Raw genomic sequence first — 27917 nt, forward strand, 5'->3', positions numbered from 1 at the left:
CTTTCAGACATTTATGTTACATCTTGTTGGGGAAATCTGGGCCCATTCTATCTAGCACAATTCCTTTTGTATCAGTGATATCATGGGGCAAGTACAGCATGGAAAGAGGAGGCCTTGGTCTCAGTTCAGCTCCTCCTACGTGGCACAAAGCAGTCCCAGCTCAACAGAGAAAGTTGGTAGTCAATGAGGTGCAAAAGCAGAAGGAGAGGATGAGGTGCATAAAAGCAGTTTCCCATGCCAAGCAGGGAGAAATGGACGAGATGGGAGAGTGTGGAACAACGCAAGATCTATGGATAATGGAACAGAGCAGGATCCGTTTCCTCATTAGGTCAACATATGATGTTCTCCCATCACCACAGAACCTTAATCTATGGATAGGAAAGGATCCATGGTGTCCTTTGTCAGCTACATTAAGACACATTTTGACAGTATGTAAGGTGGGTAAGCCAAGGACGGTTTACTTGGCGTCATGACCAGGTGCTGCGATGTTTGGCCTTAGCATTGGAAGACAAGCGTAACATGACCAATAAGTTGCCACCAGTTCCATCGACTAGCCACTGAAGCGGAACAGTGAGGATGGAGAGTCCGGGTTTACCCAGTGGTGAGTTGTCGAGGATTTGTGGCACACTCCACAACCCGGTTTCTCAGAGACATTGGATTCAGTGGTCAAGAGTTGCGACGCATAGTGATGAACTTATCTGGAGGAGCATCAACTGGCTCTAGTTGAGACGAAAAGATTCTGGTTGAGGACCTCAAGCACAGTAGAAAACAAAGCAACGTTGATGTAAAGAAAGGTAAGTAAGCTGGGCTTAGCTGAGTGGGGGACGGAGGGGGGTGATGCTGGGATGCCAGAATAACTGTCGAGCCCTCCTAAGGTGTCGTGGGCTAGTCGACGAAACACCAAGGATGGAAGGTGCCCACTTGAAGACCCCAGAGAAATACCCTACTCAGCTCAGTCCAGATGGTTGTCATGCTGATGCGCTAGTGAGGCCACACTGTAATTGATCCCTGGAGCCAGCACTGCAGCCGTTGTGTGTGCTGATGCGCCAGAGAGGCAAAATAGGCTGATCCCAGGAGCCAGCATTACACTTCAACCATCAACACCAGGCAGAAGGATATATACATAATCAGATGGAAGGAAATACAGATGGATCACATTAGTTTACAGTAAAATAAGCTATGTCTTAGTTGGTGCTTATCTTGGTGAGAGCAGAGTCCAATATCAGCATGATGTTTTAACACCTACTCTCATGTAATGGAAATCCTTCAGCTCAGAATGGATACACAATGCTTGGCAACAGCTTTTTTTTAGATCAGTTCAAAGCATTTCTATCAGATTGAGATCTGGTGATTCTGAAGGCCATTCCAGAACTTCTCTTTGTTTTCTTCAAGAATTCTAGTGGACTTAATATGCTTTGGGTCGGTGTCATGTTGGAAGATAAACTCTGCCAATCAGCCTCCGAGAAGATTATACTTCGAAGATCAAATTAGCAGCCGTGTATCAAAATATTCTACAAATCACATGAATGTCTCCAGTCCCTGAACACCCCCACATCATGATCGAACCACCTCCATGTTTAACTGCAGGCACAAGGTTTTGTTCATTGAAGGCTTTCTATTTTTTTTTCTGCAAACATGCTGTGGTCCATTTTTGTGAAAGATATATTTTACTCTCATTGGACCAGAGAATTTAGTTGAAGAATGCTTTAGATTCTTGTTCATATTTCTTGGTAAATTTTAGACGGTTTGTTTTATGAATTTTCTTTAAAAGAGGTTTGCAGTCTATATGCATACAACTCTTCTGTGTTCAGGTGCCTTTGTACAGTTCTTTTGTGCACTATTATGCCTGATGCATCTAAATCTTTCTTTTAAGTTATTGGCTGTTAATTTTAGATTTTTTTTTTATAGCTTCTTAGACAATTCTCCTACTTGCTGTACCTACAATTCTTTGGACGGCCACTTCTTTCAAGCGTTTCAGTTAAATTTGTTCTATGGTACTTCTAATTGTGGATTTTGGTATTCCTTATTTCTTTGATACTGTTCTGTAGCCATTTTCTTTGTTGTAATTTGCTACAAAATGCTTCTCTCAAAATGTGAATCCAACTCTTGTCTTGACCATCATCTGCTGTGTCGCCAAAATGTTCTTCAACAGATGTTGGAAATAATTACCTCTTTCTGACTATTGACTATAATGCAGCTTAATTACTGTGTAATGGTTTTCAATCGATTTATATATAGATTTATATATATATATATATATATATATATATATATATATATATATACACACACACACACACACACATATATATACACAAAGACCGAAATACACAATTTCGCTTGCTTTAACCAACAATCTTTTTATATATATATATATATATATATATATATATATATATATATATATACACAGTGGTCGAAATGGAAATTTAAAAGTCCCGGTATGAAACCCTGTTGCTGTAGTCCTGCAGCCCATGTTAACCGTTTCACCTCTGAGAAAGAAAAATGTTTTTCATTTTATATTTTAACTTAATTTAAGTCTAAAAAAAATGTACACTTAGAAATACCTTTTTAGTCAATATTTTATTCATATTAATATGTTAAATTGCGCTTACCTTAAATCATCCCAGCAGGTCCCAGACAGATTTCTTGCCTGCCATGACAGTTGATTTGTTTTTCTCAGTCTGCTTTCAGCGACAAGCGGTGAAGCCTGCATGACACCGGCCCTTTCCCAGCCAAGATCGAACATAGCTTTCCGGTTTGAAATGTTCAAGTGGGGGACCAACAATTTAAAAAAAAATCAGCTTGGATGTATTTTCCAGTGACAACGAGTTTCTGATATTGGTTAGAATGTCGTTCATTGAGCTGAACGACCGTTCACATTCTGCAGTGGATATTATTAGCGTCTTTAACACATCCAGTAACTGTTTGAGTCTCTCAGGTACTTTGTCTTCCTCATCTGACATGTCACGGACATATTCTCGAAATCCACTTACTGCTCCCTGGGCTTGAGAAATCCTAAAGAAAGCACAAAGGTGCTTGATCGACTCGTCTCCAAAACAAATATCTGGATCGCATGGCCACTTAGATTTATCAAACACTTCCATGTGTTTCAAGAGGTCTTGATACTTTGTTTTATCTTCATTTTGTTTGGATTAACCCAATGTGCGATGTGAGGAGCGAGTTGTGAGCATTCGCTGTTCCATTTTGATTGAAAGACAGTTGAAAAATCGAGTGTGGTCAATGGCTGTCATTCTCCCTTTTTGTAAAGCTACTCCTTTGAACTCTCCACTCCGAACTGCTTGCTGAGAAATTAAAAAGTGTTCTCCAGGACGTTTCGACATTGATTAAAAAACCAGACACTTTTCTTCAATTAACTTGTGAGCGCACATCAGTGTAGTAGATCGCTTCTGTAGCTCCAAAGAAAGCTCCTCTAATTCCACTAATGCATCAAAAAGTAAACCCATGTTCAAGACAAATGACGTGTCATTGAGACGATCTTTGAGCCCCTTGTATGTCGCCCGTTGTTTGGAATCTCGGCTAGTGTCTTTCGACGCATTTTCAAAATGCTGTACTAAAGCTGCATAATTTTGCCATACAGCACGTACTGATCTAGCGCTAGAGGATACCCAGCGTGTTCCTAGTATGCGTCCAACAGCATTTAATCATATACTCAGTGCTCTGGCACATTCTTGAAGTTCTGCTTGGTTTTTTGGTGAAGATGAGTACAAACTGTACAGTTTGGCAAAGAATGATTTCATCTCATTTGTTGCACTTACTTCTTCCACGACACCTGCATCTGATAATTCGAGCCGGTGGTTATTGCAGTGCCACACTATGATATCAGGAAACATTTCTTGCAATAAGGTGGCTACACCCGATTTTCGTCCCAACATATTACAGGCTCCATCCGTTGCAAAAGAAACAAAATTCCGTGAAAGAAACTCTCGAGTAAATCCATTGTCATACAAAGCTTGTCGAAATGTATCTAGGATTGTACTGGCAGTAGTATCAGCCAATTGGACTAAGACAAAAAACATGCTACTAGCCTCGTCGGATTTTGGAAAAACAACTTTCATGCAAATGACTAAGGACGCTTTTTTGCTTACTGTAGTTGATTCGTCAATCATGAAGCCAATTTTCAGATCCTCGCTGATAATTGATTCAACTAACTTTCTTCTCATATATTTTGCGATGTGATCTGTGATGTCGGCGCAAGAATGATCAGTCTGCAGTACTCGTCCAACATCTAACCCGTTTCCTGATTGTAAATTTAAAAGCACTGGCAAATCAGTAAACGGTCTGTTTAGTTTCGCTATTGTGTATACTGTACGAAATACACGGCATGTATTTTCCTGATATGCAGACTCTTGACGGGCAGTTGCTATTTCAATTTCATTTTTAGCTACCTCACATATCTCTAAGCTTCTTTTGTGCGCTATGCTGGTTTTGTGGTCAAATATCTTTTTCCTTATAGACTTACGTTTCTTTTCTTCTGTGTCACCGAAGCAAGACACTCTGCACTCTATCCACTCTCTAGACAGTTTTAGGCCTTGTGATTTTAAAGGGCCCAATGTACCCGCAGATTTGCATGCTCGGCAGCCAATGTCACCTTTTCCCACTACTAACCACTCATGTTCTTTTATTTTCTCCAACCACTGTTCCTTCTTCCAGTAACTAGGAAAATAGCCACTGCAAGAATCACTTACATGAATGAGTGTCGCAATGTCATCGCTTGTTGTTCCCTCCCTCGAAGATGGTTCACATTTCCCAAGTTCATTTGTTTTTAATTCTGTTCCTGTTTTTACACGATCTTCGTCATCCACAGAAGCAGGAACCTTGCATGTATCTATCATTAATTTTGGACGTTTAATAAGAAATCGATCCATTACTTTATTTCTTTTACTGATCTATCACACTTGCAAACTCAATCTGTACCGTTTTTTTTCAACGCATGTACATGTATGCGCAGGAAGAAAGGGCGGGTTATGGATGAGGCGGTGTTGCCATGGAAACACAGCACTGCAATAGGAAGTGCCACACCATAACTACTAGAACCTTTCTCATTTGTTTTACAGCAAATTTTTATTTTTGTATTTTTTATTTTTATTATTATTATATAATTTGTCAACGTGCGTTTGGTATTTTTTGAGAAGTGCCGGTATGGTATACCGGCCCATTTTGACCACTGTATATATATATATATATATATATATATTATATATATATATATATATATATATATATATATATATATATATATATATATATATATATATATTGTTGGTTAAAGTAAGCGAAATTGTGTATTTCGGTCTTTGTCATTAATTATTGGCTAATTGTTCACCAAGTGCTTGTATTTAACATGTTTTCTTAAATGATCTTATATTAAGTATAGGTTGCCAATACTCTTGTCTGCGACCATCTTGTAATAAAATTCAGTGTCCACAAGTTGTTATAATGTTATAGAAGACGACAAGTCATTTACTGCTAAAATACAAAACCTGGAAACAAAACAATTTCCAATTTTTAGCCTAAATAATAAATATTCTACACTTTGTCCATGGAAAATAGCTACATATAAAGCACAATTTGATTTAAAAGTAAAATATCTTATTTTTTCCCAGACGAACATAATTACAAGTTTGTCGCAAATACCTATAAAACAATAACTAGTGTTTCACTCAAGTGTTAATAAGAGTTGCACTGGACATAAAAATACTAACCATCCAGTTATAAGTCAAAATGCATACCTTTAGGAGTTGCAGATTTCTTTGGAGCTCCAAACTCTAAATCTGATTCCCAGGCTGTTGTCTCAAACTTCTTAGGCTTTGGAGTTTTTTTAGGTTTAGGCATTCCATCTGAAGGTTTCTTTACTGTTTAAAACATTAAAATCAAATGCTAGGTTACACTTCCATGGCAGATTAATGTTGACTTAATGTATATCCCTTTTCAGGGGATTATAAATACAGTAGAAGACACATTAGGGGGCATCTCACACAAATAAAGTAAAACTAACATTCAACCACAAATTGAAATGCTTTGATCTTAAGTTTAAACCAAGGTGTGCTGATTTTCATGCAGTCACTATACCAGGTATCACAGGAAAGGCTGGGTCATGTCACATGTTTCTGGAACTTTGTGAGCACACACACCTTTATACACACGGAGGAAAAACTCACTACCCACTGAACACAGCACCTATATTAGATCTAGCATTACTTTTTTTAGAGTGTGTTTTAAATGAAAAGTATTTACAAACCAAGGAGCCCTGGTACATTTTCTAAAATTGGTTTTGCGCTTTATAGTATCTTTGAATAAACTACTAAGGAATGTTTGGATAGATAACTACAGTGACTTATTTAGATTTAAAATTAATGTGTTTGTGATGTCATTTACTACATAGTTAATGAATAACAATCTACTATTATTTTCTATTTAAACCTTCAGACAACGACAGTATTATCCATTTATTTTCCTTTTTTCTATACTGCACATGATCTATTTTTTTCTTCTAAAAACTACTTATCACAGGTTGTTTATATATATATATATATATATATATATATATATATATATAAATTAAAAAACAAATGGGTTGTAGGGAGATAGGCAAATAAAGCATTACTTGTTTATATATATATATATATATATATATATATATATATATATATATATATATATATATATATATATATATATATATAAACTTACCTTTCTTTGCAGCAGGCAATTTATCAAAGGCTGTGGAGCTAGAAAGCGATGACAATACATGTGCACTATCTTCATCATCGCTGTCAAACTTTAATGAATCTAAAAAGAAACAAAAGTAGTCAATAAGCAAACACTTTCATGCAAACTATCCTTTAGGTTTACTTATGTAAATAATTATGAAGAAAAAAGTTACATACCACTGTCATTGTTTTTCTCACAGTCCAAAGATGTCGTTGAGAATACACTTGCTGGTTCATGGTTTTTCTCTGCTGGAGAAGCTGGGCTATTAATAAAAAAGGAAAACATTTAATAACTTACATTTTAGCTTCAATAAACAAGTAATCAATTCTACCAAGTTCAATGTGATTTTAACCTTCAAATGGGCTGAAGTAAAAATAAAAAAGGTTGGAAGTTTGACAATCTGTTATGTTACTGTTAACTACGTATAGGGATCTACTTAAATCGCAATCGCTGCCGACATTCTCTGTCTCTGTGGTGTGAAGACTTGCCCATTGAGACTGCAGGCTCTGCATCCACTGATTGATTAGAAGTGTAAGGCAAAGCTTTGCAAAGTTATACAGATGTGGCAATCGATAAGAAACAGTCCCAAAACTCGGTTACCCAAGTTAGGTTACCCTATTTTTTAATAAAGGCCATATATGCAGCATGTTCGTTGTCATGTTGTTTGTCCCATCCAGGAATTAATAGTAGCGAGTCAAAAGAAAGAAAACGTGTCCATTCGGGTCTAAAATTCTAACTGTGTTTAAAAAGTAAGCAGCAGGTTGTTTGAAGTAAGGTGGCTGTGCTAAATTGTACCTGTAGTACTGATTCAACTTGGATACAACTGACAGGAATACTGCGCTGACTTTCAAAGCATGTTTTCTGAAAGTTGTTATTTGTTTTATGTTCTTTTTAGCAGCCTCTGTAGTAGTCTTTCGTTTAATGCGCGATTCTGAAGCTACGTAGCGATCTATCGTATTTCCTCCAGTCACATTAGAAGTGCAAAATCATTTTTGTCCATCAGCATGTAAAGTTTTTTTGGGAAATTTCTTGACACGATCCTCAGCCGAAATATACTTCGACTTTTTTGCTTTGTCGTCCATTTTTGGTATTTTACCTCCAGTGCTGAAAAATTGATTTTAGCAACCTAAATGAAAACAATGCAACACTGACGTTGTCTTAGTAGTACTGTACAGGTCACAGAAAAGCCAGTACAGACACACCGCTGCTTAAAACATCGATGTCATGTGAACAGTAAACATGAAAAACCGCAAGTATTTTTATTTATTTTTTTAAATGTTGTGTCTAAGGAAGGTTTTTTTTTTTTTTTGCCCAAGTGCAATGCACACAGGACAGCGAAGGAATAAAAAAAAAGCCTATCTACAGAATTAAGTTTGTGATCGCTTGCGGTGTGCAGTAGTTAATTTAAATTAGGTTTCTGCTCAGAGGGGTTTAATACTTGACTTGAACCTTTAGTTCTGTGTCTACCGCTGTCCGTTTTTGGGTTCTTCATTTCAGAGTTTGGTTTTGAAGAGCTCACAAGATACTTATGCACTTGTTAAGTGTAAATTAATTAGTTTTGGGCACACTGGTGTTCTTCACTGAACCAGCTAAAAAAAACTCTCTTAACTTACAAATACAGTACTGTTTTAATTTCCTTCATGTCACACTTTTTTGCCACAATCTTCCACCCCTGCCACATTGAAGCAACCTGTGCAAGTACAGGTTTACTTGAATCTACGTGTAGGCTCTACCCAACATGCCAAAAAAGAGATCTGGCAATTTTAAAAAATGCAAGCATTTCAGGGATTTGGCTTTTTTCTATATTTTAAAAACAGACTAGTATCCCCCCATTTCTTTAACAAATTAACACATTTCCTTATCCTTGCTAAAACGGAGATGTCAGGAGACAGACAAGTTGTCTAAAATAACAAGGTGTCTGGTTTAAAGCACATTACATTATGTAAAAATATAAATCTGTACAGTAGGCCAATAAAGTATACAGTACAGTAGTAAAATCAAATGAATATCTAGTGCACTTTTAATTTTAGCCTATATATTACTGGTAACACAAAATAAATCATGCTGCTGCATTATGCACATTACTGTACAATGCGAAAATAACAAACGTAATTTTGGTGCATTTTCTTTTCTACCGTAGCCTACTTTCTACACCATTAACACAATAAATCATGGTGTCACATTCCACGTTATTATACTCTACAGTACCTTACATATACTGCACACACACACAGAAATAAATCATTTTTAAATGTACATAGAACACTTTACTGTGCACACATGGTTGCAAGTAAAAAACAAAGCCTACCTGCTACTTTTGTTTTCTGTTGATGTGTCAGACTTTCTATGCAAAAGCAATTAAAGACTTCAAATTCAGAATTGTAATTGTAATCCACATCTTACTTTTCAAACCAATAGTGTCTGTATTAGTGAGGGACTACTGTACATCGAAATGTGTAATTTCAGGTACTCACTCCGCTAGAGATTTTGATTTAGCTGAAGGGAAGTCATCTTCCTCATATCGGTCCCTACTTTCTGAGGGTACAAAGTCATCATCTTTGTAACTCCTAATCGGTGAAGATGCAGTTCTTACATCATCGTCATCATCATCATCATTGTCCTCTTCTTCAGAGAAATCAAAGGTATATTTTGGCTTTGCAGCTAGAAACAAAACCAAGAAAGCTTACCATTACAATAAAATTGGTTAATTGGTTGGTTAAATACTACAAATAGTTTATTCGCAAACATTAATAAAGTCTTTATGATTCATACTCTGTGAAATCAGTGGGGAAAAAAACTGAAACGAACAAATTAGCTTCCTTCTCACTTCTGCGGTTTCTACTAATTCTAAGAATGAATAATCATACCTAAGACCGGTCTACAAAATGTAATTGCAAAATAAAGCATGATTGATAAATGTTTACATTTTTATTTTGTTAATGTATTAGTGCCCATTAAATAAAAACACATAGATACAAACCAGAGGATCTTTGAGATTTTGTGTCTCGTGGAATTACAACAGGTTCCCTCTCCTCCAAGTCACTTTCTGATTTGGATTCATCATCTGACCAAGGGTTTCTTTTCTTGGTCTTCTTGGGTGTTCCTTTGGCAGTTGGAGTTTTCTTTGTCCTAGGAGTGCCTGTACCAAAAAAAATAAAAATAAAAAATAAAATGTATTTTATTATTTAAACTTGCATTTAAAAGGCAGTCTTGTCCTAGCAGTCAGCAATTGCATTAAATCTGTTCCATGTTTCAATGTATCCAAGCCCTTTAAATATTTGGTGCGTCTGATCAAATGGTAATCTGGGCAAATAATGTCTTATTAACTAAGCAAACTCTTTTGAAAAGAGGAACATCTCTACTTAAAACATGTTAATTTTATATCTTATTTATCTGAACCACTCACCACATATAACACATATTTTAAAAATGAATCTTTCATATTTAAAATAATAATAAAAAACTAGCTAAATAAAAATGTACCTGGTTCTTTTTTTTCTTTCTTTACACGTGGAGTCTTGACTTTAACTGCTGGTGTGTTTGTTGGTGTTATTACTGATGTATTGATGGAGTTCAGCCCACTTCCTTCTTCTGTCATTCCATCCAGTTCTTCATCAAACTCAATTTTCACTGCCATGGAATCTACTTCTCCCTATACATATGAAAAAAATGGTGTAAAGTTCTTAATACTACTACTGTTATTTGTATTACACTTTACGGATATTTTGCGTGGTATATATTAAAATAACTGCCTTTTATTTTTAACACTTTGTCAGCTGGAAGGGGTGCAAATGCAAAGATTCAGAGATATACTTACGTGTGATTTAAAGTTAAAGTTAAGCAATGACCATTAGTTTGATACCAATCACGTCCTTGTCCCACTCAAAACAGGAGTAATTCTTTAGGTGTACATGGTACGTTTTTGAGGTGCACTTGCATAAACATTTTTCACATATCACAATCACAGCTCCTGCTTACTTGCAGAATAGATTGTTGAGTTGCAGGGAGAGCTGGGGGAGATGTAGAAAATGTGCATGGCTTGAAATCGGCCCTACAGCTTTTTTTTTTTTTTTTTTTTAGCCAATAGTCATTTTCATGAAATTATGTGTCCATATGTGTATAAATACATTGGTTTCCAACATTGAATTGGACACCTGCATTCTTTACAGTATTAAAAACAAATATTTTAATCTGCGAGTTGTAGGCTACCACTATTGAATCAATAATTGCTGACCCCATGCCCGAGAGATGACAGGCAATTGGAGCAAATGTTCCCCCATCTACAGAATTTGAACACCCATATCCAGAAACATCAATTAAGTGTATTATATTATAATTATTATTTATTTCTTAGCAGACGCCCTTATCCAGGGCGACTTACAATTGTTACAAGATATCGCATTATTTTTACATACAGTTACCCATTTATACAGTTGGGTTTTTAGTGGAGCAATCTAGGTAAAGTACCTTGCTCAAGGGTACAGCAGCAGTGTCCCCCAACTGGGATTGAACCCATGACCCTCCGGTGAAGAGTCCAGAGCCCTAACGACTACTCCACACTGCTGCCCTATTGTAATTGTTATACAGTGATTAATGGTATGTTTGTGTTACAATGAACCTATCCACTTCTAATTACTGTACAGAGAGAGGGGGCATGTTAAACAAATGTAAAGCAATACTAAACAGCAGTGTCCCCCACCTGGGATTGAACCCACAACCCTCCAGTCAAGAGTCCAGAGCCCTAACCACTACTCCAGACTGCTGAGTGTAGTGCTCACTTGTGTGCCAAAATAGTGGATGCTTGTATTCAGTGTGGAAGCTCACTTAGATGCAAGTAAAAACGTATAGGCTACAGAAATTGCAATAACTTTTTTTTATTTATTTTTTATTTATTTATTTTTATTTATTGTGTGGCAAATGTTTCACAGGTATGCCTAAAACCATCCAATGTTGTAGATTTAAAATGTTAATTTAAACATTGTCTATTCTGTGGGAAACACTAATCACAATTATTCTCATTGTGAAATACAGCCCGAATAATAATGAGCACCAACTTTTATATTAAAAAGTCCTTCAACATTTCCGGGTGGGGTGGGTGGGTGGGGGGAAATTTTTCCAATGTCTTTCTCTTCACTTTGTATATAATTTTTCAATAAAAACTTAATTACAAAAAAAGTCCTTTAACATTTCTACAGATGCCTATAGCCTTTTCTTATAATACATATATAGTAATCATTATTAAACCCTTGTAGTAATTGTCATCCAAAATGTTTTGTTTACTATCCTACAATAAGTGGTATTTCATTACAATGTATTTATAAAAGTTATTCATGCACCCTTACAAAAAAACAACCTGCAGTATTTTGGACACAGTAATGCAGAATACACAATTTTATGCAGGAATAGCCTACTGCAGTTTACTGCATTCAAATTGTACTGTATGCGACATGCAACAGAGCATCTATTACTTTATGAAGGGTGATTTTGTGCCATTTTAACTTTGTTTTAAATATATAAATGTCTGTGTATGGAAGGTGGTTGGTTCTTAATTTTGTTGGTTATTACCCTGCTGCTTTATTTGACTTATCAGGTGCTTTAAAACAGGTGTTCAACTAAAGTACAAAGTTGCATAATTATTATAAACTATAAAAATAGCAAATTAGCCATTGCATTGTAATATTTCATAAAACAGATTAATGTCTCTTTTTCATCTAAACAAAACTTGAAACTAGAGAAATTAAAATCATTAACCTAACCTACAAATTGCTGTCAAAATACAGAGACGAGACAAAAGTCAGGTACAACCAACAAACTGCTTTACAGTAAAATAACTTTGGATACGCTAGACTGTTTTGTCTGATAATATTAAAAAGACCAGGTTAAAAATGGAAATCTTTACTGATAACCAACTTGTATACCACAATGTTAAATTCAATATGGCAATGCACTCTACACTAATATTACATTTTGGTGTTGTTTCTTGATATAGATGTTTTCATTATGTATGCAAATTCACTTTGTTCATTATGGGGTTGTTCTGCTTTTTTTTGCCAGAAAGACTGAAGATGTTTTTTTACGTTAACGTGACTTCATACTGAAGCCGAGATATGCACTGACACATTTTGTTTGGTTTTAACAGCTTTTGTACATGTTTAGTTTCCATGTACACTATAATATTTATTTTTGTAGTATATATTTTAAAAAGGCATTTAATGTTGATAGCACAGTTTCGTTTTTTTTTTTAATATATAAAATACTTCAAAAGAAATAAAATAAAGAACTGGTTAAATAATAATATAAAACCACTTTTTTTGCTTTAACCACATTTATGTATGTGGGTTGCATTTGTACCCCTTTCCGTCTTCTGTGTGAGCCCTATTACAGTGCAGTCCGTTTATAAGAATCGCATCCGTCCCAGGTGTTTTGATCCTTATAAGCGGTTGATTCTTAAAAGCAGACCGATATGATTACTGTGGTGCAGAATCAAACTTAGTATGAGAAAAGTAAGAGCTTGTTCTCTGGCTGCAGTGTAATGAGTTGACCACTAGATGTCATGAGTTGCCGTATGTATGCATGCCCACGAAAAATCCACAGGTGCTTTCCTTAACAAATTATGAATAATAGTCAATTGGTTAACTGCTTGTTAAAGTTAATGACACCTCGATAGAAATGGCTTAGCCGATAGCTTTGTGATGGGGATATAGAGGCGTAAGGAAGCAGAAGTAACAAAACGAAACCAAAATTCGAGTAAGAGATCTAGGTTTATTTTGTTTGTCTTATTAGCAGTTGTTTCGCCACCGCAGTGTAAGAAATAAAACCAACACCGGTTTAATACTGTAAATCAAGACTCCAACCTGATAATTTACACTGTCCTCAGCCACTGTTGCATTACAATTAGCAAAAGCGTGCCATCAGCAGTTTAAATACAGTATACAGATGTCAATGGTGCTCAATCACTGAGGACAATACATCAAAACAAGTCCTCGTGGGTAAGCAGCTTGTTATATGATCATGATTAGGTTTACTCAAGGCTGCAGAATCGTATTTTACTACAGTATACTTGAGAAGCGATCGTCTCGTGAGGGTGCCTAGTTTAACTGCCGTGTGGTGTTGGGTGTAATAGCCTTTGAATTAAAATGATATTACAGTACAGTATTTTACTGTCAGGACTACCACTGTATTTAAGCATCTATGGCTTACTTATCAGTTTTTCATTAAGCAGAGATGCAAAGCTCTGCAATCACCTCCTCTGCTCCTCCTCCTCACAGAGCTGCGCCGCAATCCCATTCCCCTCTACATGCATATCACACAATAACACTTCTGTACTCAGTATGTATTCAATGAATGTGTATTCACTTTATTGAAACAAATTTTCACTAATAGAGAACACAAAAAAACACACCTGCACAATGCAGTGGCGCAGTCACGTTTATAAACAATGCAGTGTTTCCTGCATCATTGCACTATCCATGCTGTGTAAGTGCCTAAATCACGTGAGATGTGATCAAATTCAAAAACAGCTTTTATTGGATGTACACATCATTCCAGTTGATCAAGTACTGTATTACATGTAGTCAGTTTGTCCCGAAATGATTCTTATGAACGGATTGCTTGATTCTTACAAGCGGATTATTTTACATTGGTTGGTATAGGAATGATTTGGTCCCAGTGGTTTTGATCACTATATGCGGTTGGTTCTTATATCAGCGATTCTTATAAACAGACTGCACTGTATTGCCACTGAGGAAGTGCTAAAAAAAACACAAAAACCTAAAGGTTACTTGCCTTTTTCTTTTTAGTCATCTTTCTGGATGCGTCTGCTTTCATGGCTTGAGTAATCTGGGGCACAATTCTGCGTCCATACGGTGAAGGCAACGTCTCTTCCAGCTGTAATTTCTTTATTTTAGGTTTGCCTACTTTCCCTTTTACTAGCTTTGCAGCTTTTCCAGCCATCATGTCCTCCTTTTCTTGGGCTTCCACTCGCTACAAGAAAAAAAAAAAATTCAATTCAATATGGATGGACAGAAAGCATCATTTTAGTATAATGCTCCCCGCTTTGCAGCAGCTGCAGACCTTCATATAAAGTACAAAGGTGAACGTTGTGAAAAGCACGTACATCAAGTTCTTCAACAAATGCTGCCAAGTCTTCCTTCCAAAGATCACATGGAGTTTTTCTTTCGAGGTCATCAAGCTCCATTTTCTGTACAGAGAAGTTAATTAGTATAAAACACATAATAAAATCAGTAACATACCCTGGCATAGCAATATTACTAAAAAACTTACAAAGTATAATCACAATTGGATAAGCTGTTCTCTAAAGGTATGTTAAAAAAATAAATGTAACACATATTGGGTCAGCGCTAACGGTGACAGAGCTAACTGCAGTGTTTTCCTAGAACATGGACCATCAAAATATGAACAGCCACTTTCTATGACGCCCCTCCATGATGTTCCATCATTAAAAACTAAATCAAAGTTAGAATGATTACAAATCATTTACCTTAGTATCTCTCTGTTTTAAGAGCTCCTGTACTTTCTCTTTAGTGAGGCACCACAAAGGCATACTTAGGATGTAATTAAAATTAGGCCCAGAGGTTGAGCCGGAGTCAATGGAGCTTGTATCATCGTCATCATCTGCATTATCTTCCAGCAACTGAACGAAATTGTAGAAATAAATAAAAATAAAAAATGTTTAGGTTATGTCACAAAAGATACCTTTTTTTTAAAAAAGCAGTTACTCTTCCATAATATAATGCAAACGAGTTTTCTGAAAACCAATGTAATATGGAAGATCTATAAAAATAGGTAAAATGACCTTTTCTTGTGCTTTATTCCAGGCCGTTACAGGATCAGATTCATAGCCCTTCTGAACAAGCATCCGAATTAGATCCCTCTTTGATTTATTTTCTAGAAGGAAGCGAACAGTGCATTGGTAAATATTGTTATCATAGTGCTGATGCATTAAGAAATATTTAACAGAGCCAGAAACATAAACAGATAACCCCCCCCCCCCATGAAATAATTGTTTTTACCAATGGAGATTTTTCCCTCAATCTTCTCTAGGACAAACCGTGCCTGGTTGGAAAGTTTGGCAGACTCTGCTCCGAGCATTCCTACAAGCCAGTCTTTTCGTAACTTATAGTAATGCAACCTCAATTCAAAGAATTCCTTCAAAATGTCTAGCACTGTTTCATATTTCTTCATACATCCCATATGGTCAAAAAGCACCTAGAAGAAAAGTTAATGCAACTGGTAAGATGTTTGATGGCATATTCATTATTATATAGTCATGTTTACGATCATGTTTATATAAAGTGTACCACACAAGGGAAAAATAGAAGCAATTTATATTTACAATCGATTAAACAATTTGTAAAAAAGCAAAAAGTCAAAATACAGGTTTTTCTAGTAGTCAACAAATCTAAAACAAGAATTTATGACACTTGCCATGGAGTTGCACGTTAGACTCGACTGGAGTTTGAAGACTTTATGGAGTCCTGCAGCTTCTGCTTGAGCTAGTTTCTCCTCTGTCATTCGTACCACAAATTTGACTGTTGTGTCAGTGTGATACTCCTTGTAGTCACTTATTAAAGCTGGAGTCTTCTCTGTTCCAGTAAACATTGGCTCAAGAACTGTTTCTTTGTATGTCTAAAGATAAAATGTTAATGTAGAATTAAAACAAAGGTTTATTAAAACTAAAAGGATTTAAAAATATATATATATATGTTACAGAAGCAGCTTTGAAAATACACCTTTATTTAAAAAATAAATAAATTTAAAAAAATGAGAACCACTGCTCTAAAAGTTTAAATATTTCCAACTCCAATTTGATGCTTCTCCAACTTTAGGTAACTTTTTTGGCTTAATTTTACTTTATTATAAACATATGCAGTACCATGCCAGCACGTTTCAAACCATTATACACTCACAAAAATATAAAACACATCCAAAACAAATGCATATACATTTGTATAATTCCAATGTGTTTAGAAAAAATATATATATATATTTATTTTTCAAAACATATCCCAGTTACCTGTGTCCATGTTCTAACTGGAAGTTCTGTGATCTCTATTGTATTTTTGTCCACCACAATGATTTCCCCACTGACCATGTATTGATTTTGACCCAATTCATGGATAGTCCCTTTAAAGTTCTTGTAACTAGGAAGCTGTTAGGTGAAAGAAAAACAAGTCACATCAAAAAGGTTTTTGAACATGAATTACACTACAAATATACTGCTGCCAGTTGACAATTCCTATGGACTTGCTGTTTGACAGACTCAACGGTGACAACTTTCCATTTATGTGATTATAGGATAGTCATAAACCAAAATACTGTAATATCCCTGTTTGTAGTTAATAAATACAGTACTTTGACAGCACATCAACTATACATCTCTCAGATCTTCTTTAGCATCTACCCAACAGCTGTAAGAAGCACAAATTGTTATAGTTAGGAAAATGTAACGTTACCATTGGTAGCGGTTCCTGGTTGTCAAGCAATCGGTTGATGTTGTTCACAATCTCTCTGGGGTCGTAGTTAGGGATTTTGCAAGCCCATCCTGTGCCGATACCTTCTGCTCCATTTACTAGCACCATAGGAATGATAGGAATGTACCACTCTGGCTCAACTTTTTGGTTATCATCATAAAGGAACTTGAGTAAATTAGAATCCACCGCTGGAAACAGCAACCTTGACAAAGAACTAAGAGAAAATGATTTTTTTTTAAAAACATTTATTTCCAAATTAAAGCAACCCATGAAAAAAAGTGCAACACAGCGAAACACTTACCTCAGTGTATTTACAATCATTTAAATCTACTGCTTAAAAATAAACCAAGTACATAGATTGACTCCTTATTCTGACCTTTGTCCAATTTGCTGTTTTTCACGAGAACCAGTTTCATTTGCCCACTGATTAAATATCCACTAACCCAAATCCTGTGGTTTTACAGTAAAATGGTTTCCATTCCAAATGTTTTATGTATGATGCAAGAAATAATTTTCAGGGTATCAGAATTTGGAAATTATGTTTAGTGTTGCAGTAGCATGTTAAGTGTTGCTTTACATTTGTTTAATATGCCCCCTCTCTTTGTACAGTAATTAGAAGTGTATAGGTTCATTGGAACACAAACATACCATTAACCACTGTATAACAATAACAATATGCGGTATAGGACAACAGGGACTATGTCAATGCAGTAATGTACCTAAACCGCAAAACCAGTATGCCGACTCATTCCTAGAATACTGTATTAACAAACGTACTGTATTTTTGGAATTAATTTCTTGATTGACAAACAAATTTCAGAATGATTTTTACACAGAACAGCAGCCCTGGATAATAAAATTGTTACCTTAGCAATGTGAAGATGTAACGAGGACTGGCAGCATCCTTGCCACCATTAATCCTAGTCCCAAACTGACCAAGGGGCTGCAGAATGTTCACATTGTTGCTTCCAACAAAGTTCTGAGCCAAGTTCACAATAGTCATCATCAAAGCTTGCTGCATTAAATAAATAAAATAAAGAAATGTGGTTTACCCATATTGTATATAAATTAATTTGTTTAAAAAAAAAAATATTATATATATATATATATATATATATATATATATATACACACACACACACACACACACACACACACACACACACACACATCATATATATATATATATATTTTTTTTTTATGGAGGTGGGGGGGTTGTGCTGAATTATACCTACCTCACCATGATGATATGCTGACATTTCAGCGACAGACCCAGCGAGCTGAGCAACTTTAACTTCTCGTTTGTCATTTCTTTTGAGGCAAGTGAATAAGACTTTCCTTTGACCAGGTTTCAGACCTTTAAAAAACAAGAAAAATGTACTGAAAGCCAGAAAGCAAAAGTAGGCTTTTAACCAGCGGCATGCCACGAGTGTAGTCAAACTTATTGCTGATCATTCTTTGTGGTATTGAACCCAGCAAACACATCAACACAGCAGGATAATGGCTATAATGCCAGTTTTATTATACCATAATCATTGTTTAATTGTGTTATCTAGTGCATTTTCAATAAACGTAACAGTAAACTGAGGTGAAGATGAAATAGTGTGATACAATATATTGAGGAAAATAAACTCTTACCATCGACAAGAGATGGAATCGACCTTTCGTTATCAGAGTTTGAAAACAGAATCAGTTCCTTGTTAATGAAGTCATTGTAGGTTAGGTGTTTTGTTTGTGTACCATAAAGATATTGCTGTAGAGAAAATAATTTTAAATGCAACATATTTCATTTGGCAAATCCCTAAAGCATAACAACTGGGTTAGCACCACTCATTCAAGGTCTCATAAAATGCCATATTCGTAGCCTCTTTTCCTATAATTATTTTTTTACAAAGCATATTGACTGCCTGCCCTGACAACAGACACACGGCCCCTAGGGCTAGTAAGGCTTATTAAAATTTTAAGTAAGTCAATTTTTAAAGAAGGCTCATATGTCTAAAAATAAAACCCTCTTGTCTGTGCACAACAAATTGTCATTCAACAAAAATTATGGTTATTGCACAAACCTAAACGTTTAATATAATTAGGGCTTCTGGTTTTCAGTTTTGATCGAAGAAAAAACGATAAAACACCCCCCATTTTTAAAAAAATAAATAAAATCTGTGTATAGCCAAAAAACATCAGAGAAACAGTGGAACTGGTTACTCAGTTCACATTGGCCACCCCTTTCCCATAAAAAAAAAAAAAAAAACCTAAACAAAACTACCTTTCCCAGTGTAGTTGGGCAAACATCCCTCGTTCCTGACTTCTATCTATCAGTGATTAATTCTGAATACTTTAAACCCACCCCAACTATTGAGTGACAGCACATTCCTACATTTCTACTCTGCTTGCGAGATTTAAAGTGAGATTACAATTAGGTATGGAGGCTTTTTCACAGGATTTAAAAGCTGTATTACAGTTACGATACGGAGTATTTAAAACAGAATTGCAAATTGTGGCAAATAATGCCTACACACATAAACCCCAGAAGAATGTGCCCGTGACCACAAGGATTTCATTGTTGAAGACAGCAAAGGAAAAAAGGTACAATTTAAGATGTGCAAGTACTGTCGAGTTACTACTATACATCATATTTTGACAGAAAAAAACACCCAAGCATTTTGGAAAGTAACAAAAACAATAATTTCATACAGTATATAAAAAGCAAAAGCCCCGAAAACACAACAATTTACATAAAACTCAAATAGCTAAAAAAATATAAGCATCAAAAAATGAAATTAATAAAAACCAAAAACAGAAACCCTAAATACAATTTATATTCCAAGCCCACTTACCTCTGGCAAGCCATGCATCCTCCGTTGCCGCCTATCTTCCATGAAGTTTGTTAGCCACTCTTTTCTGTCATCTGTTTTCTTTTTACTGAAGGCCTGCCACACAGAAACAGAAACATTTCAACACAAACGAGATTACCTTTTTCTTCCATAGGAAAAACAAGTTTGCTTCTTGAAATATACATGTACACTGCATAATAACTAGTGTAACATAGCCCAGTGAATTTTTTAATAGCGTCTCTTCAGTAAATATAAACATGGCTGTAATTTTAAAATAACAACAACATGAAAAAGGAGATCCCTGTATAAATGTACAAACGTAAAGTATGATATGTATGTATCATATCTGTTGGAGAAGAAGTTCTATAGGTACACATACAAAAGTGTGACATACATATGTATGGGAACCTCCACTAGATCTCCTCCCCCCACCCCCAAATACCAGAGTTATGGCAGCATCATCTTCAGGACCAGCATATTTAAACATGATCCTGTGCCTGTCCATATCTGCAAAATACTCTTTTGCTTCTTTTCCCGTGCTGGTACCCAGACCTGTAAATGGATAAGACACACAATTCTTCACATTTGGTAGCTGTAACATATTAATCTACTATAAAACTAACTACTACTTCAGAATTGAAATACTCATACAATAGAAGATTTAAAAAAAAAAATAATAATCATTGTAACCTTTGTAGTATTTTATGTGCCATGTTTTGTAGTTTTCTGTCTGCTTCTTCCATTCGTCAAACTCAGGTATGCTGTAGAATGCCAACTCTTGTTTATTTTTGGTGGCCTAAAAAATGAAAATAGATGTTAAACTACAATAGATGCAAACATTTTGGCAGGGTCGACATTTTGAAATGTTTATAGTTAGCTCTTTGAATCCCTTAAAAAGCAGGGGTTCCCAAACTGTGGGCCGCAGGAGCAGCGACATTCTATGTATTTTATATATAGATCAGCGAAAAGCAACAATCAAATACTAGTGAAGAAAAAAGAAGGTTCAAATGAAAAAAATAAATAAATTTACAGTTACAGGTTTAAATTTTTTTTTTAATTTGTCATTTTTCTTAAATGCCAATAGTGGTCCACAGTGCCTAATGCAGCTGAACAGGTGGGCCTCAGGTATATAAAAAAAAAAAAAAAAAAACGTTGGGAACCCATGCCTTAAAGGATATGGCACGTCTCGTTATCACCTCAAAACAGATAGCACCTTACAAGAACAAAATAACAGCACATAGCACCTGCAGAATTGTTGCTAAATGTATCTGAAAACATAGCTTTCTAACTACTAAGAGAACATTATAATGGTGCTTCCTACCTTTACAATTGGAGTGATAAACTCTTCCAAGAAGCTGTGCCTAAGCAGAGACGGCCAGTTGTGATGGAAGAAGTTGATGAGTAAACCTTTGATGTGAGAGCCATCTTGATCCTAGCATACATAAACAGAAAGCAATGTCTAAGATCAGCAGCACCATAATCCTCCACCCCTAAAAAACAAAAAGACAAAACAAACAAAAACACACTAACCTGATCAGTCATGATCATAATCTTTCCATAGCGGAGTGTTCTTAGAGACTCTGGATCATCATAGCTTTTCTTGTACTGCAGACCAACTATTTTGATAATGTTGTTGATTTCTGCATTTTCCATAATCTAAAATACATATAAAATATACACATTATGTAATAAAAATAAAAACACAGAACATAGGCATGACATGGACAAATAGCATTGGTATTAGAAAACATAAAAAGTACTGTATGGTCACTTTGTTATGCCAAAGTAAACAATGTCTCTAGCCTGGGCAGCAGTGTGGAGTAGTGGTTAGGGCTCTGGACTCTTGACCAGAGGGTTGTGGGTTCAATCCCCAGTGGGGACACTGCTGCTGTACCCTTGAGCAAGGTACTTTACCTAGATTGCTCCAGTAAAAACCCAACTGTAAAATGGGTAATTGTATGTAAAAATAATGTGATATCTTGTAACAATTGTAAGTCGCCCTGGATAAGGGCGTCTGCTAAGAAATAAATAATAATAATAATAATAAAGAAACGTGGAATACGTAAATAGGTAAGGTTAACTTTTTCCAATTCTTTAGCATACCTGCTTGTGAGATGCTTCTCGAACATTTAGGATTTTACCCCTAAGTGGAAAGACTCCGTACCGATCCCGCCCAATGACAGCCAAACCTGACACCGCTAAGGATTTGGCTGAATCTCCTTCAGTCAGAATGAGTGTGCAGTCAGTGGAATGCTTGCCCCCTATTTAAATAAATAAATAAATAAATAAATAAATAAATAAATAAATAAAGAGAAATTACAAAAGTATTTTAACACAAAACAAAAAATTGTGTTTGGTCCTTATAAAACATTTAGGAGTTGCATTTTAAAAGATGCTCTTGTATAGCAACAATTGGAAATGTGTAAAATAAGGTTTAGACTGCAGCTGGCCTACACATTTTGCTTTTTCATTCAAGTAACTGAAAGCAACTTTATGCAGGATTATGTATGAATGGTAATATGCCCAATCATTATGGACACTGAAAACTTACCAGCATCATTGGCATCATCAAGTTTTGGGATACCTTTAATTTTGCTGTATTTCACTGAAGAACATTTTTTGTTCAGTTGTGTTTGGGCCTTGAATTTTACCCAGTTGAGGATGCTTTCAACAATGCCACAATTAGTTGCCTGCCATATGAAAATATGAAGGTGTGTTATAGAACTTTCCTTTCATTTATTTTAAATGTCAAATTTTTAAATATTTTTAAAAGAGTACCTACCGATCTAATGAATTTCTCTGAAAGCGGACACTTGGACCCAAAGCTTTTGGTTTGGAGAGTCATGTTCTCCTTTGTTTGGGAATCAAAGGTTGGGTTTTCAATCAGTGCATTGACAAAAACCCAGATGTGATTCTTTACCTGTTGAATTGTGAATGCAAATGGAAATCTCTCTCAATATTTGTAATACAAAACAGATGTGTTAGTTTCAATAAACTGGTTCCAAAAAAGAAAAAGCCGAAGGAAGTTGTTATTTCTGGGTCATTCAGACAATTTACCGGAAGAGTAATTTCAAACTTGTTTTTCAACATAAAGTGCTGGGATACTTGTCTAAAATACCTCCTCATTTTTAAAATATTTTACAAACCTGAAAAGGTTTGACTGAAACTCCTGCTTTGTTCTTCTTTTTCACAACTTCAATGAGCTTACTAACAATCTGATCAACCACATAATCAACGTGTCTGCCACCCTAAAATAAAACAAAACAAAACATATTGTTAAAAGTAATTCATGACAAAAGCAATAGCACACAAAAGATATATACATTTAGTAAGGAAATACCTTTCTAAATATAATCTTAGTTTTCTATAGCTGTGTAATAAATGTAACCATTTGCACATACAGTGGGTTCCATGGAATATGCCCCTGGTACTTGAAGCTTGAAGTGTAAAAACAATACTTTATTTTTCCATAATAGTGCGCCACAGAGCTTATAGGAATGTAATGGGCTGTACGTTATTGTTTGTTAACAAGTTGATTCCTGCTTTAGATTTGTTTAATACTCCGTCTCGTGTGAGCACTGCATTTTTTTAAATAATTTGTTGACCAAAACAGAAGCACAAAAAATGAAGCACATTAACTTTGAGAGACATTTAAAAAAGAAAGAAGAGTGGGCTCCCGAGTGGCGCATCCGGAAATGGCACTCCGCCTGGAGGTCGTCGGTTTGAGTCCAGGCTATTCCACTGCCGACCGTGGATGGCAGCTCCCAGGTGGCGGCACACAGTTGGCCGAGCACCGCCCGAGTGGGGTAGGCCAGGGTGTCCTCTGCTCACCGCGCACCAGCGACCCCTGTGGACTGGCCAGACGCCTGCGGGTCTGCCTGTAAGTTGCCCAAATCTGCGTGGTCTTCCGACGCTGTAGCACCGAGGTGGCTGCATGGCAGGTCTGCAGAGTGAAAAGAAGCGGACGACTGATGGCGCACATTTCGGAGGACACGTGTGTCCGTCTTCGTCTCTCCCGAGTCAGCGTGGGGGTGGCATCGGTGAGCCGGGTTAAAATAAAATTAATTGGGCATTTCAAATTGGGGAGAAAAATCAGAAAAATAATTGGCGATTCCAAATTTAAAAAGCAAACTGACCTGTACCAGGGAGATAGGGAGTTTCTCTGTGGACACCTTCGTGGACAGGTGACCATTTCGGCAAGGGCAGGGGCAGCGGCTACTTACTATACTTATGGAAACTTTTAGCAAGGGGCAGTCCATTTTCTTTTGGACGTAGGAAGAGTAGAAATAAAGAAATAAAGAAATAAATAAATAAAAAGGTAAGATATTTTACTAATTATTTTGGTAAAATTAACTAGTGATACTTGGCTTTTAGTTTTAAAAAAATTGTAATATGGTAGCAGGTATAAAAAGGGGGAGAACATGTTAATGTGAGGAGAAGGATGAAGAAGGATAGGCTAGACATCTGATGTAGGCTCTCTAGTTGCCTAGATTATTGGGTATGGTTTTACTTATTTTGTATTATAAAAACAATGTACAAATGGCAGCTGTATGCTATTTTTGTGAAGTTTTTCACTTCAACATTTAATAAATGTTTTTGATGCTTCCTGTTTACCTCCTGAAGACATCAAAAGCCACAACATATACTGGATGCATAGTTAGGCAGATTTTTTGTTGCATACAAATATAAAGAAGGATGAAACCACATCATGAAATTTGAACTTGGAAACTTGTGTGTGCGTTTATTTTACAGCAAGACGTTACAATATGTAACACATTAAAGTAGAAAAATATCCCAGGAGTAAAGAATATGTTGTGTAGGCCTTAACTTTACTCCAGTGATTTATCTACAAAACAAAGGATGCCAAATACCAGTTCAAGTATTTATTATTATTATTATTTATTTATTAGCAGACGCCCTTATCCAGGGCGACTTACAATTGTTACAAGATATCGCATTATTTTTACATACAGTTACCCATTTATACAGTTGGGTTTTTAGTGGAGCAATCTAGGTAATGTACCTTGGTCAAGGGTACAGCAGCAGTGTCCCCCACCTGGGATTGAACCCACAACCCTTCAGCCAAGAGTCCAGAGCCCTAACCACTACTCCACACTGCTGCCCCAAGTTAAACATTGTTTTGTTTATTCCTGAAATAAGTAGCACATAAAGTTGACACCGCATTTTATTAATTTTACTTTTTTTTCATTCCTCTTTCATTCGTTTCTTCACAGTAAACCCTGGCCATACACGTTTTCATAAGGTTTTCTTGTGTCTTTTTGTAGCTGAACAAGCAAACAAGCTGAAATTGATCTTTAAATACTTCAAAAAAAACAAAAACGTGAAAATGGCATTGTAAAATGAAGGGGGGAAAAAAAACACCATTTTGGTTCTCGTTTATTACATTCCACATAAAGTCGCAACAAAAAATATATAATATATACAATATATATTCAAATCACTACACAACAACATTTCCAGCAAGTTGGGCACTGTTTAAGTGAGTCCATGAGATTCTGACTCGCTCTAAAGCAGCACAATGCTTTTGACCCAGGTGGCCTTCCACAGAGATTACTATGCTTTCGAGCGCATAATCTGGTTTGTTTACTTTTTGCTGTCTAAAACTTTTAAATAGGCTCAAGAGCTGCAGTGTTGATCTTGTGTATTTTTTATTTTTAAATCTCACATATCACACAGAGCTCTTTTTCATTTGCCATTGTCGTGAAACTTCTGGTGAGGCGGTATTATTATTATTATTTGTTTATTTAGCAGACGCCTTTATCCAAGGCGACTTACAGAGACTAGGGTGTGTGAACGATGCATCAACTGCAGAGTCACTTACAATTACGTCTCACCCGAAAGACGGAGCACAAGGAGGTTAAGTGACTTGCTCAGGGTCACACAATGAGTCAGTGGATGAGGTGGGATTTGAACCGGGGACCTCCTGGTTACAAGCCCCTTTCTTTAACCTCTTACTAAATAAGTGGGAGTTATTTTTGTCATTTCTAGCGAATATGAACATCAGAATTTTGTATTATAGCACTACTATATACACACTCAATCAACAAACAGTATACTCAACAGTGATGCCCTTACCTTTGTGGTGGCAATGCTATTTACAAAGCTGATTTGCTGAAAGCCTTTCTCACTCATTGTGAGACACACTTCCCATCTGTCATTCACAGTCTCGTTTACCACCTTCAGTGCAACGCCGGTCTCATCCAGCTTGTCCTTTACGTACAGATCTACGTAGCTACGGAATCCATTGACCTGGAAAATAAGCAGTAATGTATTCTAAATCATGATGTATACTGTAGTCGCCCAATCAGGTAACAGTAAAATTCCACTGTCATAGCCACTTCTGCTAGGGGGCCCATAAAACAATCAAGCTCTTATTTACGGTAATCATACAATACACATCAACTTAAAATCAGTCAAAAGTAAAAGTAACATTATTATTTTAAGAAAAGAAGAATACACTCACAGGCAGTTTCTTTCCATTGAAAATGACTTTGACTCCTTTACAAGACCCAGCAATATCATAAGCTCTCCTTGTCAGGATCGCTACAGTATCTTTATCCAGTTTCTCCATCTTAAACTTTGGCAAGTCCGGCTGGAATGTAATGCAGGTGTAATCATCCCCATCAAAGTATTTAATTTTTGGTTCGCTGGTTTTTGTCATATTGTTCAACCAGATCTTTAACAAAAACAAAAACAAAAACAAAAACATTAAAAGCTGGTATTTCTGTAAATATGCAAGCAACAATATTCAACAGAAAACAGATGTTCAGGTTTAATATTCCAAAGCAACAATCAAAGAAATGTGATACACATTTATTTTTTCTATGCAAAACAAAAAAAAAAAAGTTATGCAAAGCCACCTTCACAGCATTTTAAGGATGGTTTCAAGTTTTCAATTTATTTTGAAATTGAAGGACTGTTAAGTGTTCATAAATGTTAAACAATGCTTTGAAATAACTAATAAACCCTCTCAAACTGTTGAAAAGGGTTTCATGAACAGCAACCATGATCAAAATGAATCAATATCAACTGTTTTTGAAACAGTCTATGTTTTGCGAATAGATCCCATAGTTTTCAACCTTTTGCCCTTATTTTCCTAAAACAACAAACATATAGATTTTTTAAATACTACTGATCAGAAGCAGAAGATACAGGTATATTAATATACTACTGATCAGTTTATAAGCATAATAGCAGCAAACACACACAACAGGCTGCAGAGTGGACATCCCAGATCCACGAACCAATGCCAAGACCAACGGCTGGCAACAAATGCCTTGACATAGTAGGAACATTGCATTGCAGCTGCAGACAATTTTATCAAGGATCAAATTACACAATCTGCCGATTATGCACACCGATATTTACTGTATCCTAACTTCATCGCATACAGTAAAATACAAGGTTTTGTTTGACGTGCACGCACTATGTCGCAAGAATCCTGTCACAGGAATTTACTAGCCTCATATGCAGCACACGTTGCTCTTTGCCAAATTTGGCTAAAGCTGCAATAAAGTGTATTTGACAGCGAGCAGCTGTGTTGACAGCGAGCATTTATTGAGTGCTGCTTCACATGTTGTAGATGAGAAGAGGCACAGGATTTTATGCAGGATTTTATCCTGGATTCGTGTATACGTGGCATTTTAAAGCAGAAATTTTATATTTCATGTTTCATTTTGTTTTGTTAAATTATAGCCGTGAATTTAAATTTGGCAGCATTTAAGCAGTGTATATATAATAAAAAAAGCAAATCTGTTTTGCAATGCATAAACTTATCTATATACTTACTACTTTACACTAAGTAGGAATCAAAATTACAGTTTGACAACTTCTA

The 27917-nt window shown here is 35.9% G+C and overlaps 1 protein-coding gene across 3 annotated transcripts in view; it reads right to left on the minus strand.

Moving 5' to 3' along the window:
• The window catches only part of LOC117394436 (DNA topoisomerase 2-beta-like), a 61395-nt gene that overhangs the window by 2298 nt on the left and 31180 nt on the right, over nt 1-27917 (minus strand). For 2 of the 3 annotated variants that reach the window (XM_059012834.1, XM_059012831.1), the window contains exons 7-34: nt 26547-26759; nt 26159-26332; nt 23209-23310; nt 22845-22982; nt 22614-22752; nt 22166-22323; nt 21593-21718; nt 21384-21494; nt 20753-20858; nt 20505-20614; nt 20066-20158; nt 18867-18981; nt 18464-18585; nt 18095-18243; nt 17211-17442; nt 16772-16906; nt 16183-16383; nt 15768-15963; nt 15551-15642; nt 15236-15388; nt 14852-14935; nt 14521-14718; nt 10219-10387; nt 9716-9874; nt 9210-9396; nt 6912-6997; nt 6715-6813; nt 5754-5876 (exon numbers count right to left, since the gene is read on the minus strand). In XM_059012834.1, coding sequence (XP_058868817.1) covers nt 5754-5876; nt 6715-6813; nt 6912-6997; nt 9210-9396; nt 9716-9874; nt 10219-10387; nt 14521-14718; nt 14852-14935; nt 15236-15388; nt 15551-15642; nt 15768-15963; nt 16183-16383; nt 16772-16906; nt 17211-17442; nt 18095-18243; nt 18464-18585; nt 18867-18981; nt 20066-20158; nt 20505-20614; nt 20753-20858; nt 21384-21494; nt 21593-21718; nt 22166-22323; nt 22614-22752; nt 22845-22982; nt 23209-23310; nt 26159-26332; nt 26547-26759 — 3970 coding nt within the window. Of the gene's footprint in view, nt 1-5753; nt 5877-6714; nt 6814-6911; nt 6998-9209; nt 9397-9715; nt 9875-10218; nt 10388-14516; nt 14719-14851; nt 14936-15235; nt 15389-15550; nt 15643-15767; nt 15964-16182; nt 16384-16771; nt 16907-17210; nt 17443-18094; nt 18244-18463; nt 18586-18866; nt 18982-20065; nt 20159-20504; nt 20615-20752; nt 20859-21383; nt 21495-21592; nt 21719-22165; nt 22324-22613; nt 22753-22844; nt 22983-23208; nt 23311-26158; nt 26333-26546; nt 26760-27917 lie in introns of all 3 variants that reach the window. The other variant, XM_059012833.1, reaches the window with a different exon arrangement.

Source organism: Acipenser ruthenus, chromosome 3, assembly GCF_902713425.1.
Source record: "Acipenser ruthenus chromosome 3, fAciRut3.2 maternal haplotype, whole genome shotgun sequence".
Taxonomy (NCBI): domain Eukaryota; kingdom Metazoa; phylum Chordata; class Actinopteri; order Acipenseriformes; family Acipenseridae; genus Acipenser; species Acipenser ruthenus.